Source organism: Gouania willdenowi, chromosome 5 (genome assembly GCF_900634775.1).
Source record: "Gouania willdenowi chromosome 5, fGouWil2.1, whole genome shotgun sequence".
Lineage (NCBI taxonomy): Eukaryota > Metazoa > Chordata > Actinopteri > Blenniiformes > Gobiesocidae > Gouania > Gouania willdenowi.
Window position 1 is genome coordinate 18,860,464 of NC_041048.1, and position 21,645 is coordinate 18,882,108.

Here is a 21,645-nt window from a genome sequence, read left to right on the forward strand (position 1 = left end):
TATTTTAATATACTTAAACTCCTTATAAGGAGTTACTTTTTTTGTATGAAATAGTTTAATATCTCTCCAGTTGATATGGGGTTTCACTTCTAATGCAAAACCACTGAAACACTGAAGCTCATGGAGTTTTCTACACACTTCGTAAGTCACGAAAGTCAGTCAAAGGTTTTTCCCTGGAGTAGGTGGACCAAAATCTAGAGTGAAAGGTTCATGTTAGTCAGTTACTGGTATTAAGGCCTTTTTTAGCTGTTTCAGTGAGACAAGCTTCTTTTTTTTAAATGCAGGCAATAACTTGCACACACTTGAGCCATAGTCTCCGACGGTAATTCAAATCTTTAGTACTGTGAGTTTTTTAATTTTCCCGTCCAGTAATGTAAAACTGTTTCAACAAATACAGAAGAATCCTTTACACCTAAGACATTCCTTTATAAAGTTATAGTAGGAATACACACACCTATGATTTAGCCACTGTTAAGCAGACCTGAGATTTGAGCTGCTGACAATAGAAAAGAATAGCTTAGCTTTTGGTTTCTGTGTTTAGCCATGAGGGCTCTGTGTTCTCTGGGAGAGGTTTTAATCACCTCAGGGTATTTCTAATCTCAAAATCTTTATACGTAACCATTTACAGTATATTTGTAACAAACTGAATGATTTAATACTTGGCCATGTGTTTCAGTGAGTCCTATACAGAATGAGATTTACAGCTGCTCTCGTTGCATGTTCCATGTTGTGCTTATTGCACTTCCAGCAGTCTCAGTTAAGTCACTGTTCTCTATCTCAACACTCTGATTGAGCAGGGAAGTCTGTTTTTAATGTTCATCAAAATGGACAAATGCACCAAAACTCTGCTAGGTTGCAGCTGTAAGATTTGTCTTCTGTATTGTCACGTTGTATTATAGCTATTCTATTCCAAAGGTTCATGCATTGTGTTGTCAATATATCAAAAGTGCATAAATCCAGAGTTGCTTTGTTACTTATTTTATTTCTTAAACTTTTGGGCATTTTGGAGGAGCTTAGTTGAGTGGTTTCATTAATGCTTGATACAGAAATGACACCATCAGCAGGTTTGTTTATCAGCTGAAATCTAAGCTCTGGACACAAATGCTGCATTAAATGCTGGTATAGTCTCTGGGCTGATCCTTTGAATGCAAAAAATGAACTTCTGTTTCTTCTATTTCGTGTTACTATGTAAAAATCTGATTCACCATTGCAGGTGATTTCATGTATTAAATTTCTGCAAACTGTGGATCCTCTTTCACTGAATAGTATAACTGTGTGATACTGTCGTTCTTGCACAAACAGCTTTAAAGGAATTGCTGCCAAGGACATGCCGTGAGGACACATTATGTCAGCAATGTGAATCATGTAACCATGGTTACTGATCAGCTGACAGTGCCTTGCAATGGGCAAAGTAATGAATCACGTACAACCCCACCCCCCTTCCCGCGTAAGTGTTAAAGCCAAACACTGTTGGTTATCAACATACATTGACAGCTATGCAGAATCACATCTATTCATTGGTGTATTTTAACTGTTAGGAACAGTGAGTTGTTGATTCCCATATTTTTTAAATAAAGTGACACAAAGTATATTGCTTTAAAGTGTAAAGAAAAGTATTTTATCCAAAATGTCCTTGGGTTTTAATCTAGCCTTTCACACAAGTTTAGTTTTAAGCTCCACCCGTTTGTTGTGGTTCGTAGTTGTGCATTAAATAAACTTCTTTGAAGATGATGTCAAGGGCCATTTAATCTAACTCTGATGTAGACATTTATGATTTGTTTGTTTTCAATCAAATAACTAACCATTGTACAATTATGATGAAAGACTGTAACATGCACATGAGATATAGCCTTTATTTTCAGCACTTTCTGTTAGGTTTAAAGAACCTTTCACTCCCAATGAATCTTCTGTGCTCCATTTTCGTTAATAAACTACTGCCAATGTGAAGATTGTTGTGATGCATCGTTTTTTTTTGGGAAGAGAATCTTTAAAACCCCCAAACCTTTGGACATATTCACCTTTAATGGCCATACCAGCCTCATTGCCCAATCCTGTTAGATCTCGGAAGCTAAGCAGGTCTGGGCCTGGTTACTGGTTAGTAGTTGGATGGGATATCACTGAGAATTCCAGGTGCCACAGTGGAGGACAGTCACCTCAGTGGTATCTGTCATTGTGTCCTTGGGCAAGACACTTCATCCACATTGCCTAGTATGAATGTAGTGTGTGAGTGTTGGTGGTGGTCGGAGGGGCTGATGGCGCATTATGGCAGCCTCACCTCTGTCAGTCTGCCCCAGGGCAGCTGTGGCTACAATAGTAGCTTACCACCACTAAGTGTGAAGTGAAAGAATAATGCCTTAATTCTGTAAAGCGACTTTGAGTGTCCATGATAAAGCTCTATATAAAATCCAATGCATTATTATTATTATTATTATTATTATTAATAATAATAATAATAATAATTAAAAATGTGTTAGAATGAATAGAATCCATACAGTTAAGTTATAAACTGCTCTGGCTTCAGGACTTTCATCACTCCTTAAAAACAATCACCCAGATCAAGGAACATTTTCAATTTTACCCTGAGATATAAAGGATTTAGTATGATTGTGTACCTTTTATTCAAAAGACAAAAAAAAATCTTAAGAACACAAAGTAGACAACAATTTTATTACTAATTACAGTAATAAAATGACTTAATTTGACATAAGAAAAGTAATCACATTTAAATAGGAAGAAGTGACCAATTTTTTCTTGATCTACCTTGGGCCCGTGGAACGTCGCCGCGCTAAATTGCATGTACCACGTTCCAGCATCCAGTGAAGTGACTCGGTTCCACCGAGTAAAACAAATGAAATTGTGCGACGTAAAAATGGAATTTATGTTGAATTACCTTTGAAATGATATATCACACAACTGTTCCGATAAATTTTGAAATTAGCGGAAAAGGGGGGTGGGCGATTCTATGAAGCCAAAAAATTATACAAAAATTATTGATATAAATATTGCCACACTATATTTTATATTTAAAATTAAATTGATGAAATTTGTGTAGTAAATTTTACGTAGATAGTATATTATTATTATTATACAAGTGTGAACGTATATGTATATTGAATGTGTATTGTAAAACTAGTAACATTAGTCATCTAATTATTATTATACATATTTCTTTAATATTGTCTAGAGAGCCTTGTTTTGTTTTTTGTAATCCTGACAAAGAGCACATTTTAACATATTTCATAATAAAAATAAAAACTTAAAAACTATTACCTGCATAAAAAACAAATGTAAAAATGCCTCAGTCAAAAATACAGGAAATAACGAAACATTGCTTGCAATATGTGTCAAAAAGCTTAAGAAAAGGAAATCATTTTTTTTAATCAGCTATTACTGATTCTAACTTGTCTTGCATTACCATGACTGCCTGTCAACATTGAGCTGTTCTGTAAATCTGCATTTAATGGAAAAAAATGTTTGAACGGTATCATTACAAACAAATCTGACGTACACCCTGGACCCAAGCAGCAGCCATGTTGAAACTCTCAGGTCAGTCTGATCGTGATGCGCTGAGTTATTTGAGAGACACACACACACAGAGGATCCTTTCTTTATTAATAGAATATAGATGGTTGAACTAATATTTTCATGTCAGAAAAATAATTATAAATTTCATATTCAATAAATATCGTCCTCCATGTGTAACCTGCGTCTCCGTCTGTAAGAAGAACTGGTGAAAAAACTTCCCAGTGATTAAAATCAGCTCAGATTCTAATGGAAAGTTAGTTTATCAAACACACAAAGCATTTCACAAAGTTTGATTCCTTATGATTTATTTTTCTTTATATATTGTATATATACTGTATATAGTTCAAATGAAAGCTGTCAGTGTAAACACTACTACTGCTGCCTCATTCTGTACTGTGGTGACTAACAGCTGGAACAGTCTGATTCTCTTCTGAAATGAATCTGCATTCACACACAAAACATTTCACAGGCATGAGTGCAGTAAGTTTGATCTATTTTCACATTAAACATGTGTTCACTGTCTTTCTGTGTAAATGAGAGGTTTTGCTTACATTGTTGTGGTTAATTGTCTCCCTTTCCTCTGCTGATGTCTCCTCCTGGGGCTGATTGTGGGGCACTTTAATGGGCTGCTGTGGATGCTGGTGCTCTTCCATCTTTCTTCTTCTCTATCGGAGGATGCTAATGGTCACGTCCTCAGCCTTTCTTCTTCTCAACCTTTAGAGGACGCTAGTGCTGCCATCCTCCATGGTTTTGGAGATGGAGGAAAGGACTACCAGCATCCACTGATGGAGGAGAAGAAGAAAGATGAAGAACTGGAGCTCCTCCTCCATCAGTGGATATTTGCTCTATATACAGAAGCTTTGTTTTGATTGATTGATTGATCGATAGAAGTCTTCCTTTATCTCCGTCCTGTACTGATGTCTCCTCCTAACGTTGGTTGTGGGACACTGTAGTGGGCTGGTGCTCCTCCATCTTTCTTCTCCTCCTCCATCAGTGAATGCTGGCCCTTCTGACATTTTACAGGCATTAGTGTAAAGGAACATCTATTCTGCGTAAACAAGAGGTGTTACTTACATTTTTTTGGATGATCGAAGTCATTCTTTGTATCTGTCCTTTGCTGATGTCTCCATCTTTCCTTCCCTCGTCCATCTAACATGCTGGGAATACAAAGTTCTCTCTAACTCTTAACAACTGAACTAAACCTAACATACATGTTTATGAGAGTGACGATGAGAGTGACGGGAGAACCACGCTCACTGTGGCTGGTCATAAAGAAATAAACAACTGTTGACAAAAGGGTCATATTATTTACACAGGCCTAGGTGTGAATGTAACCAAAGGCTGAGCTAATTCCGCCAGATGCAAGGGCTAGCAGTGAAAGCCAGGAACAAACAAGGATCTGTGTTCATAGATGAGAACAACAACAAAATAACTCTTAGATGAGTCAGAGCTGTCACCCCACCTCAAACTCTTGGTCCCACACTCACACCGACAGTTGCTCAGAACTTAGCTGTCCTCAGACTGCTCTTTGACCTTAAGGGATGGCCTAGCCTCGGTGGGGGGATGCGCTGGGTGCTCGGCTGCTTGGGGCTTCCTCGGATGTGTGTGTGGGGGGCGGTGGCTGCCTCTCGGCCTGGGATCTTGGGGGCATCTGGGGGGTTGCTCAGCCGCGGGGGGGTTGCCTGGGGCTCTTTCTGCTGGCCTGGCTGCATCTGCGGGCCCAGGGCAGTTCCTGGGTTTGCAGTAGTGTTTTTTTTGCACATATACTGGTATACGATGCACTGGCACGCCTTGGGATGTGGGATAAAACTCATACTGGGCTTAACCTTAGACACGTTAATCCCAAATACCTGCTTTAGGTACTTCCATTCACTCATTCCCCCTGTTCACAGCCACCACCATTATAGCTAAGCTTCACACTTGTCACCATACTGGGTGGATTACACAACATAATAAGCACAATATATTCTACAACCTCACATCTCACCCTCACTGCAAAACAATCTATTCTTCCCCACCTTTTCTATTTCCTACCTTGAGTCTCCCCTCCCCCTCCACTTAGGTGTAACACTGCTCTCCCTTTTTATATCCTCCCTATAATAAAAGATTTCTTACCCTTCCTTAGGGAGGGCTGGTGATGGTCACAATTAAGCAATAAAATAAATCAATGTATTTTATTGCAATAACAAAATATGCATTGCTGTCTCATAATGATTGCACTTCCTGTGGTGTTGACCTTTGACAGCATGTGCAGACAAGTAAAAAAAAAAAAAAGACACACAGTGTTTCTTTGTTTTTATTTGTGAGCATAAATAAGGGCTAACTAAACGTCTCATATGACCTATGAAAATATTTACGTAGAGTGACCGTCCAGTTTTACCACCTACGTGACCACTTTTTACGTGGCCAGGGTTTTTCTATGGAGGGCCAAACCTGCCAAAATAAATGAATAAAAAATATAAAAAATAAATGTATAAAATAAATGATTAAATGACAAAAAGTTCTGAATAAAATAAAGATGAATTCTATTTGAATTTTCTTTTTTATTTCCATTTTTCTTTTTTGTTATTTATTTATCTATTTTTATTTCATTAGCTATTCTTTGCATTCATTTAAAGACATATTTGTATTTATATTTTAACGTTGGTATTTTCCCCACTTACATTTATTTTTTTTGTGTTTAATTTTAATTTCTCTCTCTCTCTCTCTCTCTCTCTCTCTCTCTTTTTAGCGTTTATTTATTTGATGATTCATTTTATTTTAAGTTTAGTCCTCCATATTTTTCAATGCCTGGAATTTAAATGGGGTCAACTGAAAGGTCGAGTAATTGCTAATAATAATAATAATAATAATAATAATAATAATAAAATGAAATAAAATCTGAAACAACTTCATTTTATACTTTCACTTTGTCAAATATACATCTGTTATAATAATAATTATTGAGATTAAAATGGGGTCACGATCCAAAAAATCATAAAATAAATAAATGATAAAATAAAAACAATTTAAAGAAAACAGTACAGAATTATTATTATTAGTTTAAAATAAATAAATAAAAAATAAAAATCTAATCTCGAGAGACTGGTAAAACCACACGGTTCTCGCGAGAGTTCGCAGCGCCCACACAAATGATGGACGTCGGTGGAAACGGTGGTGGTGGGTTAGCAGCAGTAAACAATAAACAGAGAGCAATGATACCCAACAAAAGCAAAGGGGAGTTCACCCGCAACTCGAGGAAAGACTCGGAGGTGAGTAAACAGAAGTGTTTTATTTAGTGTTCGTTTATATGACCATAGACGAGGCCTGCTGCTGCTGTTGTTATAAGGTTAGCTAGCCGTACCTGTGCAACTTTAGCTCGGTTATCTTGAACAAATCCACTGCTGTTAGCTGAGTCCAGGGATAAAAAGTATTAACACAAATCAAACTGCAACACACAGCTTTGTTTGTTGTTTACTAATGATTCACAAACAGATAGGAGGGTAGTTAGCTGTTGACAGCTAGTTTTGGAGCATTGTCAGTATGTAAAAGGTCGACCTGTTGGAAACAATTGTTCCTGTTCAAAAGAATTCCAGCTACATAACTGTGCCAGGCCAGAAAAAAAGATGATTCCTTTATTTGTATTTTTTTCCAAGGGAAAAATACCATTTAAATATAATTGTCTTGTTTAACTCAACTTTACGTGTAACTGATTGCATATATACTTTTTTAGATGTCCTTCAGATAGAGGGGGTGTAGGGCTTTAGATGAATGAATAGATGTTATTAAAGCCATGCATACTCCATTAAAAAAAAAAAAACTTTATCAGTTTATCACATGTGGATGGCAAAAAACCTAACACGAAAAGAAGAAGAAAGAAAAAAAAAAAAAAACAAGTACACTGAATAAATCTCTCCACTATTCATCATTAAAAGCAGTAGAATAACAATGTGATTATCATATAAAATTAAATCAAGTAATGCATTCATCAATAAAAAATGTTCATGAAGCTTTATCTCTGACTCATTATGTATATTTCAATCATATTAGTAGTAAGTGCTGTCATTGGAAACTTTCTGTAGAATATTGTGTTATTCAAAAGCATGAGACGACCATACAGATTAATTTGAATCTGTTTGGCTGCTTTCTTGCCGTTTGTGACGTTTGCAGACATTTATTAAAGGAAGTGTCTCCTAGTACGTATCCATATACCGGCATTCTATGCATACGAAAGATGATGTTACCAGAAGTCACGTGTAGATTCTGGTGCGGTTAGGGTTAGTTAGTCCATATCATAGTTTATGGTTAGGATTACGGTTAGGGTTAGTTAGTCCGTAACGTCGGTTAGGGTTAGGCTTACGGTTAGGCTTACGGTTAGGGTTAGTCCGTAATGTCGTTTAGGGTTAGGGTTCCGGTTAGGGTTAGTCCGTAGCATTGTTTAGGGTTAGGGTAAGGGTTCGTTAGTCCGTAACGTAGTTTAGGGTTAGGGTTATGGTTCTTTAGTCCGTAACGTAGTTTAGGGTTAGGGTTATGGTTCGTTAGTCCGTAACGTAGTTTAGGGTTAGTTAGTCTGTATTGTCGTTTAGGGTTAGGATTACAGTTAAAGTTAGTTAGTCCGTAACGTAGTTTAGGGTTAGGATTACAGTTAGGGTTAGTCTGTAACGTAGTTTAGAGTTAGGGTTAGGGTTCGTTAGTCCGTAACGTAGTTTAGGGTTTGGGTTAGGGTTTGTTAGTCCGTAAAGGGTAAATATTTAGTCTTTATGGTTTGACACAAAACTTTATTGAGATGGTTAATTCTTAGCATTGTGTAGATATTTCTTATGCGATATTAAACAAACCAGTAATCAAACAAAGGGTGAGGTCAATGAGACTTTAAACTTCACTATTCAAGCGTCTCAGTTTGTTTTGTCACACAGAAGATTTTTTCTTACTTCTTTCTTATGAAGAGTTCTTACTTGACTAATCAATGCATTGTCATATTTTGCGCACAGGGCCTTTCTGAGTCTCCAGATCTGGAGTTTGAATATTCTGATACAGACAAGTGGGCTGCAGAGCTTTCTGGTATGTGCATCATTCTCTCATTACACAGGTGTCCTGGTTCTGCTTTTATACTTGAATATGACTGCGTTATTTGTGTATTTAATATTTCATTTCAGAGCTTTACAGCTACACTGAAGGACCAGAGTTTGCTCTCAATAGAAAGTGCTTTGAGGAAGAGTTCAGTGCTCATGGTAAGGACTAGAGAAACAGAGATAAACAAACCTAGGAAGTAGAGTTAACTGTCTAACTACTAGCCTAAAATGAGGCGTGTGTGTAGTGCAGATTAAATTTTTTTCTGTGTTGTAGTTTCGGATAAAAATTGGACCGAGTTGGATGCAGCGCAGCATAGAGCTCACGCCATGCGCCTTCTTGACGGCCTGGAAGTCATCGCACGGGAGAGAAGGTTGAAAGTCGCAAGAGCTATACTCTACATGGCTCAGGGTCAGCCCACTGGGATTTATTAATATTTATGTAGAAGAAAGTTAGGGTTTCTCCTCATGTTCATACACCTCACAGCTGTGCGTTGGTTTTACTCTGCAGGGGCCTTTGCTGAGTGCAGCTCTGAGGTGGAGGTGCAGTACTGGATGAGATACAACATATTTCTACTGTTGGATGTCGGGACATTCTCGGCTCTAGTGGAGCTGCTCAGCATGGAAATCGAGTAGGTTTTATTACTTTAAAAATATTTGAAAACATTTAACCTTGACTTTTGTTTCTGAAGTTTATGGTCGTTCGTTCCAATTCTGTTAAATCTGAGGGGTAAATCTTGAGTTATCAGGGATAGAGATTATTTATCCCACAGTGGGGAAATTTACTGACATTTCAATAAAAAGTGCAATAAAAAAAACAACAGAAAACCTGTCAAGACACCCGAAAATAAGCGCAATAAAAATAAAATTAAATAAACAAAACAATAATAGAAGCTATTTATAAATATAAATATAAATAAGAAATAATCTAAAAAGAATAAAGGATACAGATATATACATATTAACAGTTGGGGCCAAGGAGGAATATATATATATTTACAGACAGTACAAGGACTCACTGTTTTATTGTACAGTCGTACAGCGGTGGAGATGAAGGATCTGCGGTAGCGCTGTGGGTGTTTCAGTCTGCCGCTGAAGGAGCTGCTCAGACCCTCCACAGTCTGATGCAAGGGGTGAGGGGTGTCACCATGATGTATGTCAGCTTTTCTACCATCCTCCTCTCACCCACCTACTCCAGTGGGTCCAGGGAGTAGCCCAGGACTTCACTGGCCCTCCTGACCAGCTTGTTCAGTCTCTTCGTGTCCCGGTCAGTGCTGGCTACTCCCGAGCAGACCACAGCATAGTGATAGTAGAGGCTATCACATAGTCATAGAAAGTCTGAAGGAGGGGTCTGCTGACCCCAAACGACCTCAGTCTCCTCAGGAGGTGGAGGTGACTCCGACCCTTCCTGTACACGACAGCGGTGTGGTGAGATCAGTCCAGTTTATTGTTGAGGTGAACACCAAGGTACTTAAAGCTGTCCACCTGCTCAATGTCAGCCCTGGATGTTCACCGGTGTGTGTGGTGGAGACCTTCTCTGGAAGTTGATCACCATCTCTTTCGTCTTACTGGTGTTTAGACTCAGTTGCTTGTGTTCACACCAGCTGACAAAGTCCATGATGACTGACCTGTACTCCAGCTCGTCCCCCTCAGATACATGGCCAACAATGGCTGAGTCATCAGAGAACTTCTGGAGTTGTAGGTGAAGTCCACCGTGTACAGGGTGAAGAGGAACGGTGAAAGGACCGAAAACTGAAACACTAAAATAAATTATGCAAATTATTAGTCCCATTGCTTTTATGGCTCTGAATCTTACTAACCTCACTAAAAACATTGCTACTGTATAAAATAATATTCGTGTTTCAATGAATAAATCAATTAAAAATATGAAAATATTTATTTAGCACTGACATTCCAACAATGCACAATATAAAATAAATAAAAAGTTTTACTTGACCCCACTCACATATGAAATAATATTATACAGGCCTATGACTGACTGAGCTGCTGTAAGAGAGTCACATTAAATATGTTCTCTCATTAAAACACAGTGTATTGATGTTCTTGATGAAAATCAAGAACTTATTATCCAAGCATGTTCTTGGAGACGCACTTGCTCTCTGTGCTTTGATTGCGGCTTGGAGCATTTCTTGTGCGCACTGGTTTAATCCCATCCAAGTAATGACCTTAATAATGCGGACCAAGTACCATCGTGAAGTGCAGAGGGTCTGTGTGAAACGTGTGCTGACAAACGCTGAAACTGGATTAATGCTGCTGATGTGCAGTCCAGTGTCAGGTTACCATGTAGAGGTCCGTGTTGTGGGAGGGCTACACGTAACTACAGTGTAAGTGGCCACGGTTACTTGATGTTTTTTAATTCGGAATTAAAGTGTTCTGCTTTGTATTTATGAAAATAGTAATTCCGAATGGAAAACAGGTTTATTAGGCTTTATTTAATTCTGCTTTAGGTCTGGGGGTTGGGAAGGCTCGGATAGGACAAGGGGTGAACGCGTATCACGTCTATCGGGAAAAATACACGACAAACCTTTTATTTTTTCGGCGACAACGTAGAAGACTGTTTTCACCTTTATTTTAATTGTAGTTTTGAAGCAGCAGCTCAACAATTATACAGGGTTTCACTTTGCTCTGCAAACCAGAAGGGAGATAGCCACTAATCAACAATAAATAAAGCCCAGTAAAACTCTGGAAAACAATACCCAGGTATAAATATTTGCTTCTGGGTAAAGATAGTAGCTCTAACAACAGATACAATGATAAACTTGATGATATTCCAGTGAAGCCATCTCCGTTTGTTGATGTCCGTGTGTGTAATAAGTCCGTGTGAATGTCTGCATGTTTATGCTTCTGTCCATCCACTTATTTCATATATCCATGTATTCTAAGGTTCTTAGGAAATAAATAGTTTCGGCTCTAGTCCTGGCGGCCATCTTAGATTGTGTCACCAGCGCGTCATCATGGCAAGTCGCGCATACGCAGATTGACCGGAATTAATTTAAAGCGGAGTTAACATTGGAATAAACCAGCCATCTGATTTGGATTTATGGTTAATTCGGAATTAAATTAGCATTAATAATTTAGTGTTTACAGGGTCAGTTTAAAGAGAATTTAACTTCTATTCTGAATTAAAGAGGAATTAAAGCTCCCATGTAAACGTGACCATTAATTGTGACGCTTTAGTGCTCAAATGTATTGAAGTACAGCCGCTCCGTGAGTCCAGGGACAAGTTAGTCTGTTTCCAAACAAGCGCGCACGCTAACTGCAGAGTTTGCTGGTGTCATCTCAGCATTTTGTTTCAATCTCCTTGTTTCAGTGAGAAAAGTGTTTCGACTGAAAACCAAAAATGCCCTTTTGGGTCAGTTTTGTCTGAAAATTTTTGGTGGCCGTAATTTTGGTGCATCACTATCCAATATAAAACATGATCTCTGTTTATTTCTGGGTTTGCAGTAACAGTGCAGCCTGCAGCAGTGCGGTCAGAAAGCCTGCCATCTCCCTCGCTGACAGCACAGATCTAAGGGTGCTTCTTAACATCATGTACCTCATGGTGGAAACGATACAACAAGACGAACCTGCTGACAAGCCTGAATGGAAAATTATCAAGGAGACGTTCAGAGCAGAACTGGGTACATTTCACCCGCATCATATCGGACTTATTACGCCTAACATGAGAACTAATCTACTCTGTGTCCTCAGGCTCTCCTTTGTTCAACAACGAGCCCATCTCCGTCACACTTTTTGGGATGGTTACCAAGTTCTGTAGCGGACATGCCCCCCACTTCCCAATGAAGAAAGTGTTACTGCTGCTGTGGAAAAGTATACTGGTGAGGGATTTTATTTTATCATGATTCAAATGTGTTTTTAAATCAATAATTTGTATGGTCTTTTCTCTGTCTCTTCCAGTTTACTCTGGGAGGCTTTGAGCAGCTTCAAAGCATTAAGGTGCACAAGCGTGAGGAGCTGGGTCTCCCTCCTCTGCCAGAGAACAGCATTCGAGTCATTCGCAGCATGAGAGCAGCGTCTCCTCCTGCCTCCGCATCTGATTTGATAGAGCAGCAGCAGAAACGGGCTCGCCGCGAACACAAGGTACACCACTGCCAGTCGCTCTTATGTCAAACAGGAAACGTAATACAAAGCAGCATAGCTGAGTCAGAACTTTATCCTATTCTCCACATTATAAATTACTGTTTAAAATTTGTGTAACTAGATTCTAAGGTGAGAATTAAAATGCAGATATCTACTCAGTACAACTTTAGTCATGGAAGGAAACGATATTAAAAATTAGGGCTGGGACTTTATCGCGTTGATGGCGATTAATTAATTACAGAAAAATAATGGACAAAAAAAATAAATGCATTCACAACGTTGCTGTGCTTCGTTGGCGTTAATTTAATTACATTTTTATAACACTGTATGGAAAGTAAAAGCCCAGCCCTGTACTAAGTGCTGTTTTTTATTTTACTAAACAAAAACTAATTTGTTTTAGAACATTTCCAAAAAATCTTGTAAAGCATGAATATAGCTTACTTAAATTTAAGTATGTGCTTAGTGAACAATGCAATCATAATAATATTTATTCATATATTGCACATTATGTTAGCACTCAGTGAAGAAAATAATTTACACAATTTTGTTGTTGAAGCTCATTTATTGTTTTCATTCATCCATTTAAAAGTGTTGCTTCTTGTGTCAAATATTTAGGTGATTAAATAATTACAAAGTCTCTAATTAGATTTTTTTTTTTAAATGAATCTAGTCCCACCTCTATTAAAGAGTTATTTTATTTAATTTAAATTTAAATATTTCAATTTTATAATTTTTTATTTAAATTTTGAACAATAATTATTTGTCTGTTAATATTGCTATTATTTATTTTATTTGACCCGTTTGTTTAATTGTTATTCTTGCCTTTTTTGTTTTTAATCTGTGTGTTTTACACAATAAGGTGCAGTATTACTATAGTGGTTACAATAGGATAATGACATGATTGTAAATAGTTTTTGGTTAATTTATGTCCTGTGTGATATCTGCAATCTGGCAATGAGCTTTAAATTAAGTAACATTTATATTTTCTTTTGTCATGCAGGCATTGATCAAACAGGACAACTTGGACGCTTTTAATGAAAAAGATCCCTACAAAGCCGATGACTCCCGTGAAGATGAGGATGATAACGATGATAACGACAACACTATAGAACCAGAGACTTTTCCAATAGAGAGGGATGAGGTGATGCCACCTCCTATTCCTCACCCTCCATCAGAGAGGGTGTCCTTCCCCAAGGGTCTGCCGTGGGCCCCGAAAGTCAGGTATGACTTTCAGATAGAGATATGACTCTTTTTAGTTTTATTTTTTATTTAGCTTTTTTTATTTTCTTCCGACAGAGAAAAAGATATTGAGAATTTCCTGGAATCAAGTCGCAGTAAATTTATCGGTTACACACTTGGAAGGTAGGGTTGTTCTAACTTCAAAGCAAAGCTACTGATAAATCCTTTCACTTTAATATGATGTCCTGATATGGGGCCATTATTGTAACAAAATCCTATTTGTGTGTCTGTACCTTGATCCATGTGTGTGTTTCAATCCGTGTGTGTAGAATTGGGATTTGTTAACAAAGTTGTCTCTGTGTAATCCAATCGGTTTGTCTGTACTAACATCCGTACGCGTGGGTCATCAAACCGAGACATTCTATTGGCTGTCTCTGTGCACGGGACTTTTGGAACACATTTGGCAAAGGTGATCTGTAACTTTTTAATACTTGTATCTCGTGCAATACCGCTAGAAACCAGCAGTTGTTGCTGGTACCAACTTAAGTGACAGACCCTTCAATCTCTTTTTTAAATAAATATATATATTCTTTTTCTAACAACTTATGTCATATACTTTACACGAATAAGCAGCATTTTTTTTCTGTTTTCAATTTCAAAATCATAATGGCAAAATCTTGTTCTTGTTGTGTGATATATGGACATTTACGGGGAAATTAGAGCGAGAACTTCAACACGTCACATTCTGAGCCAACAGGACCACTCGGCTGTACCTGGTTTCATTCCACAGGTCCTGGACCAGGTTCCCATACACAATAGGACAGTTTGCAATTTATTTCAGCAGTTTTCAGGTTCTTCTCCTGTTTTCATGCTGTCTGTGGATGTTTCAGTAACAAGATGCTCATGTTCGGCTGTCAACACACACAGAAGTTGATCACAAGATACGAGAAGCACCAGTAGATCAGTACACCACGGAAAACTGCTGCTTGTCTTTTTTTTTGATTTTTCTGTATTTGTTTTAAGTTAGTAAAACAAAATAACCACATCGTTTGTTTATCTTAATTTTGTTTTAAAACAAAATAACCAAAGAACAAACGGTACACGGTGTTCGTCTGTTCAGTCTTTGATGGAATGTGTTTCACTGTGGTAAGGAGCCGAGGCAACGATTTATTAAGTCATCATCTAGTATCCATAGAAATGCCTCTTAACTGATCAGCTTTATTAATCTCTTCGTTAAGACAAATAAATGTGTAGTGGTTCATGTACTGAGTGACCATTTCCCTTGTTCTTCTTCTTCAGGTTTTTTTTTAACTGTAGTGTCCTTTTCCTCTTCCTCTGGAGGTGGTTTGGTTGGCAAACAATGTGTCTTATTGACGCATTTTATTAATAATTTATATTAAGTAGTTATGTAATGTATATGATTTGTAAGTTACAGTTATTAAAATATTTATATAAAAGTGTATTATGAATTTTGCCTCCAATTGGGGGGGGTCTGTCACTTGGTACCAGCAACAACTGCTGGTTTCTAGCGGTATTGCACGTGATACAAGTATTAAAAAGTTACAGATCGTATTCGCCAAATGTGTTCCAGAAGTCCCGTGCACAGAGACAGCCAATAGAATGTGCCGGTTTGATGACCCACGCATACGGATGTTAATACAGACAAACAGAATGGATTACACAGAGACAACTTCATTTACAAATCCTAATTTTACACACACGGATTGAAACACACACACAAATCAAGTTACAGACACAAGGATTGTATTACGCACACACAAATAGTTTTGTTACAATAATGGCCCCATATCCTGACTTCTCTGTTTCTGCTGTGTTTCAGTGACACCGACACAGTGGTGGGCTTACCCAGGCCCATTCATGAGAGCATCAGAACGTTAAAGCAGGTGTTGCATCATTTCTCACTGCACTTTGACACTGTTTATTTCTTTATGGAAGTGTTAATTCCACAGGGGTTTACCTCCTTGGAATAAATCACATTATAACTTCCATTTGTTTCCAGCACAAGTACATCTCCATAGCTGAAATACAAGTCACAAAGGAGGAGGAATTTCAGAAAACCCCTCTGTCAGGTGTAAGTTCAGAAGATGCAACTTGTCTGATGTGTGGATGGTTTTAAAAGTTTTTTATACAAGAGGGATTTTTATTTTTAAAATGTTTTCCTAATAAGGTTTAAAGTGTTTGGTTGTTGTTGTTGTTTGTTGTGTCAGGGTGAAGAAGAATTGGAGATGTGTGCCACAGAGCTGCTCTATCAGGGAATTCTGCCCAGTTTGCCTCAGTACATGGTAAGTGTTGAAGATTCTAAGTATTTTAGGTCAGGTTTTAAACACATGCATCCTCATTGGGACCGTGGATGTCATCTTTCATAAAAGTTTCGCAAAAGTTTGAATTTTCCAAAAGATGTAATAAAATAATCTGTGTATATTGCTCCCCGTCCACATGTGCACTGTATTTAAATTCCAGAACGTTACTCAACACAGAAAGTCTGTGACCAAATCTGATTCTCAGTTGCAAGTTTGCAACGTTGTATGAATTTTTGCACGAAATTTAGTGTTAACACACAATTTGTGCTGGAATTGTATGTCTACTGTACACGCCCTAATTGTGCACAGATATTTGCGTGTTGTTAGGATCCCCTACGGGACATTAATACAATGTTGGATGAGGAGCAACAAATAAAGGACTCCACCCACAAGATCAGAATATTTAATGGTTTGCATTTAATCAAATCATGAAAAGTAGCAACAGAAATCTAATCAAAATCAAAGATCAAAAAGCTCTGTCCAAAATGAACAAGTGTAGGGACCACACATAGGGAGGGCACATAGGGCCTTTAAACCAAGCATCAAAAGACCACAAACTCTAAACTGACATAAGAAATAAAACAGGTCTGCCAGCATCAACCAGTCTCTCTTCTCCGTTGGACGCTAGGCTTGTAATCGGTGGGTTGCCGGTTTGAATCTCACCCGGGCCATCAATGTGGGATGTTGAGCAAGTCCCTTAACCCCTAACTGCTCCCCAGGCACCTTAAAATGGCTGCCCACTGCTCCTCAGGGATGGGTTAAATGCAGAGGAAAAATTTCATATCTGTAATAACATACAGTATGTGACTAATCAAGGCCAAAGCCCCGGTTTAAACTTGAATTTTTTTAATCTTTAAAAAATTGTTTTGACATCATCTTTTTCTGTGTAGTTGGACATACACTCTTTGCCAAAACTGGTATTCCATTTTTGGAATACACTAAAATCGGACATCGCTGTTTTTTCACTTGGTAATCATAACGCAGCTGGTTTCTCCATCTTGCTCTGACATCCCTGTATTATTTTTTGTTTTCAACATTAGATCGCTCTCCTGAAGATTCTCCTAGCTGCGGCTCCAACTTCTAAGGCCAAAACAGACTCCATCAACATTCTGGCAGATGTGTTACCAGAGGAGATGCCGTAAGTGGCTTTAAAATGCTTTTCTACTCAGGGCAAGCAAGTGCCATCACTTAACTAACTAAACAAGTGGAATAGTGTAAATAATTCACAACAGTATAATTTCTCTGATCATAGAGGATTTATTGTTTCTTTTCAAAGATGTAAACATTAGTGGGACATTCAGAGTCTCAGACAGCAGAGGTGTTTCCATTTGTGTCTTTTAGTTTTTGGTTTTGAGGACGTATGGAGGGTTTTCAGTGAAATGTGAGCAGCAGGTCTCTGTTGTGAGTCTGTCCTCTTCTCTGCCTGACTGCAGGACCACCGTGCTGCAGAGCATGAAGCTCGGCGTTGATGTTAATCGACACAAAGAAATCATTGTGAAAGCCATCTCGGCCATTCTGCTACTGCTTCTCAAACACTTTAAGCTCAATCACGTCTATCAGGTGCACATGTACACACACACACACACACACACACACACACACACACACACACACACACACACACACACACACACACACACACACACCAGCTCAAACACAGCACAGTTAGAGTAACCTGGTATGAATGAATCAGAAAGTTGAGAAACATTTAACGTATGTTCCTCCTTGTGTGTTTTTGGGGCAGTTTGAGTACATGGCTCAACACCTGGTGTTTGCCAACTGCATCCCACTTATTTTGAAGTTCTTCAACCAGAACATCATGTCCTACATTACAGCCAAAAATAGGTATGTTCATAGATGCTTTGAAATCATAAGAGTTCACAGTATTCCTTTGGGACTTGTGCTATAAATTGCTTGTTATTCTCTCTTCTAAAGCATTTCAGTGTTGGACTTTCCCCACTGTGTGGTGCATGAGCTTCCTGAGCTGACTGCTGAGAGCTTGGTAGGTGTCAAATTACTGCTCTGCTCTGGCTTCAGCTTTAACTTCTGATTTCTAAAGATCTTTGTGGATGTTTTCTGCACAACAGGAAGCAGGAGACAATAATCAGTTTTGCTGGAGGAATCTGTTTTCCTGCATCAACCTGCTGAGAATCCTTAACAAACTCACCAAATGGAAGCACTCGAGAACTATGGTGAGAGTTTCCTTTTATAAATTAATCAACGTGTGTTTGTCAAAGAGACACCAATGAATGTACTACAAACTCAATGAGTATATACTGTCTACTATAAATATGGTTAGGAGGATGAGGATGATGACCGTTCCCACTGAAGTATACTTCCAAGTTTCTCAAGATGCATTTCAAACCTACGACGACAAAAACCTGAAGTACACTGAGGCTAAACATCTGTGTTGTTTCTCCACCTTTGAAAGTTCTGTAAACAATTTAAGCGACCAAGTGACTAAGTAGCATATCAACATAGCAGAGATTTTTGGAGACCCACCATTACGCTTCTTAACTTCTGGGTAACTTCAAAACAAGAGCCCTATTTACAAAAGCTTAAACTAATGGACAACAAGAAGAGATGCTTTTGTTTTGAAAAGGGGATGTTTGCTTTTTTTGAACTTGAAGCAGGTCCCAGGACGATTTTACATTCTGCTTGCAATGCATCATGGGGCGGTTGAGTATGACTAGTGTGTTGACAGTGCACACTTAGGAACTATCCTGATATAGTATACATCCGGGTATTTCTTGCGTAGTCAATCTTTTCATACTCACAGTACATACTAATTTTGACATCAGACATAGACTAAGAATGTTAGTATGCCATTTCTGCCACAGATGCTGGTGGTGTTTAAGTCGGCTCCGATTCTGAAAAGAGCGCTGAAAGTGAAGCAGGCCATGATGCAGCTTTACGTCCTCAAGCTGCTCAAAGTTCAGACCAAATATCTGGGACGACAGTGGAGGAAGAGCAACATGAAGACCATGTCTGCTATCTACCAAAAAGTACGACATCGCCTCAATGATGACTGGGCGTATGGAAATGGTGAGTACAAATAATACACCAATCTGCACTTTGATCTTACTGTAAGAAGGTTGTTTTTATTTTCTGAACTAAACTGATCTGCTTTGTTTGATCTGGAAGCAGATCTGGATGCTCGTCCCTGGGACTTCCAGGCCGAGGAGTGCGCTCTGAGGGCCAACATTGAGCGTTTTAACAGTCGACGCTATGACAAGAGTCACAGCAACCCTGACTTCTTGCCAGTAGATAACTGCCTACAGAGTGTCCTGGGACAGAGGGTGGACCTGCCTGAGGACTTCCAGATGAACTATGACCTGTGGTTGGAGCGGGAGGTTTTCTCTAAACCTATTTCCTGGGAGGAGCTGCTCCAGTGAGGATCAAAGGATGTATTTTGTTTATTTTTTTGTTGGGTTTTAAGTGATGGTTTCTATCAGCAGTCAAACATGCTGCCAGTGCTCTGACCAGTGCTCTGACCAGTGCTCTGACCAGTGCTCTGACCAGTGCTCTGACCAGTGCTCTGACCAGTGCTCTGACCAGTGCTCTGACCAGTGCTCTGACCAGTGCTCTGACCAGTGCTCTGACCAGTGCTCTGACCAGTGCTCTGACTGATCAAACTCAGAGAGTTTTAATATCTGGACAGATCTCACTCAGTTTGGCTTTGTGTGGTTATCCAGTTTAATTAAGGCTACAATCAAATGCCTCTTTTTGCCTCTAATAGGTGTTAGAGGGAATTTTAGATTTAAGATATTCTTTTTATATTTAGGGTTCACACACACACACACACACACTCACACACTTGTACATCTCATTTAATGCTTACCCTTGTATATTTAATCCCAGCTGCCATCTTACATCAGGAGGTTTTTGCTCTCTGTGCCTATGCATGAACATTTGTCCTTCTTTTATTTCATGAAATATTTAACATTTTAAACATTTAGATGCAGCTCAGCTTTAATTAGGTTAGAAGTTAATCCAGGTCCTTGCTCCAAACACACGTGGGCTGTATTCTTTAGACCTGGTAAAACATTTTTTTTTTTTTTTACATTTAGTTACTTTTTTTGTTTGATACTTAAAACATTACCCCTTAGACCACCTCAATCAGGGACCAGGCATCTAAAGCCAACAGTGACACAAGAACAAAGCTGGGCCTTTTTAAGCACTGACTTAACCCAACACGTCGATCTTCTTAGTAGTGTGGAAGCAATGGCTGTGAGTATTCAGTGAGGGAGCTCTCCGCTTCCTGTTTCTTCTTTTTGTGCTTGTTTTATTAAAATGGTTATTAAGATCGATTAAAAAAAAAATGTAAATTGTGAAACTTATTTATCCAGACCTTTCTCTGTTTTGCATTGACAATACTGTAATAAAAATGATACTGTTAATAGTGTGGGACAATTGCCATGTGCTGTACTTTTACACACACACACACACACACACACACACACACACACACACAATCTCCTGTGTGAGAAGTGAAACTAAAGCAGTAGGAGCTTCTTCACAGATTAACATTTGTACAAGAGTAACGCTTTTTATACTGTATGTGTAGTCAATCAAGAGTTACTGCTTTAACACAGAAATATACAGAGTTTTCCTCACATACATGTGTTTATTCTGTATCAAGGCTTTGAACAAAGGGATAAAGTTAAGGATGTTAAAACCTAATGAAGCTATGGAGCAAGATATTGGCTTGTTACGGTTAAACCTTCAAAAAATGATTGTCATGGACAACAGCATTGATTGAGTGGAAAATGTCAACATAGTTTCCTAAAATTATTTTTTTTTAAGTAATTGCAAATTGTGAATGAAAATTATAAAAATATATCTATAATTTTATGGAATAGTAAAAACTAACCTATAATGTTGACATGAGACGAAATAAGTTTCGATTTTTGGGAAGATATTCGATCAAAACAGGAAATTGTGTTTGCAGACTTAATGATTGCATCTAATCTGTCTACGTGCATTTACACACATTATCCCATATCAGGATGATCAATGGCAATGGAATCTCTAGAGGGACTAAAATCCAAATGTCAGTGACTACAATTAGACCATAACTCAATTAGTCTTGATAACATTTTTAAATACTGTTTTTTTTTTATGTCTAATTGCTCTCTGGCATGTATTTTTTTGTTTGGTTTCAGTTACTGTAGCGTAAAGAGTAACCTCTTCACTAAAGTGAAACCCTTTGTGTATTAGACACTGCTGTAACTTTCACATCAAGCACCCCGAGTGGCCACAAGCGCTGCAGCACTGTCCCAAAAATCAACTGTCAGTCGGGCCAGCCTCCCTTGTCTTTTGACTGTGTATGCAGACAGTAGTTGACCTGTTGGTTAAGGAGAGATCATCGACTCACTATTAAAGAAAAGTAAAGTTAGTTTTATGTAAGTAGGAATCTGTCGCTTGTGCGAAATGCCTGATTCACACCGTTCACACCGAACGCGACTGAA

At 38.4% G+C, this 21,645-nt stretch overlaps 1 protein-coding gene across 1 annotated transcript; it reads left to right on the plus strand.

The window, feature by feature from the left end:
* The first annotated feature begins 6,621 nt into the window (after positions 1–6,621).
* strip1 (striatin interacting protein 1) lies at positions 6,622–20,582 on the plus strand. The gene is made up of 20 exons (XM_028446837.1): positions 6,622–6,776; positions 8,496–8,565; positions 8,661–8,735; positions 8,851–8,985; positions 9,085–9,205; positions 12,039–12,214; positions 12,285–12,412; positions 12,492–12,674; positions 13,675–13,895; positions 13,971–14,036; positions 15,694–15,757; positions 15,874–15,945; positions 16,082–16,156; positions 17,215–17,312; positions 17,608–17,734; positions 17,919–18,019; positions 18,110–18,176; positions 18,262–18,366; positions 19,015–19,219; positions 19,322–20,582. The coding sequence occupies exons 1-20, from the start codon at positions 6,657–6,659 to the stop codon at positions 19,567–19,569; spliced, it is 2,457 nt and encodes an 818-aa protein (XP_028302638.1). The 5' UTR covers positions 6,622–6,656; the 3' UTR covers positions 19,570–20,582.
* Positions 20,583–21,645: the final 1,063 nt, after the last annotated feature.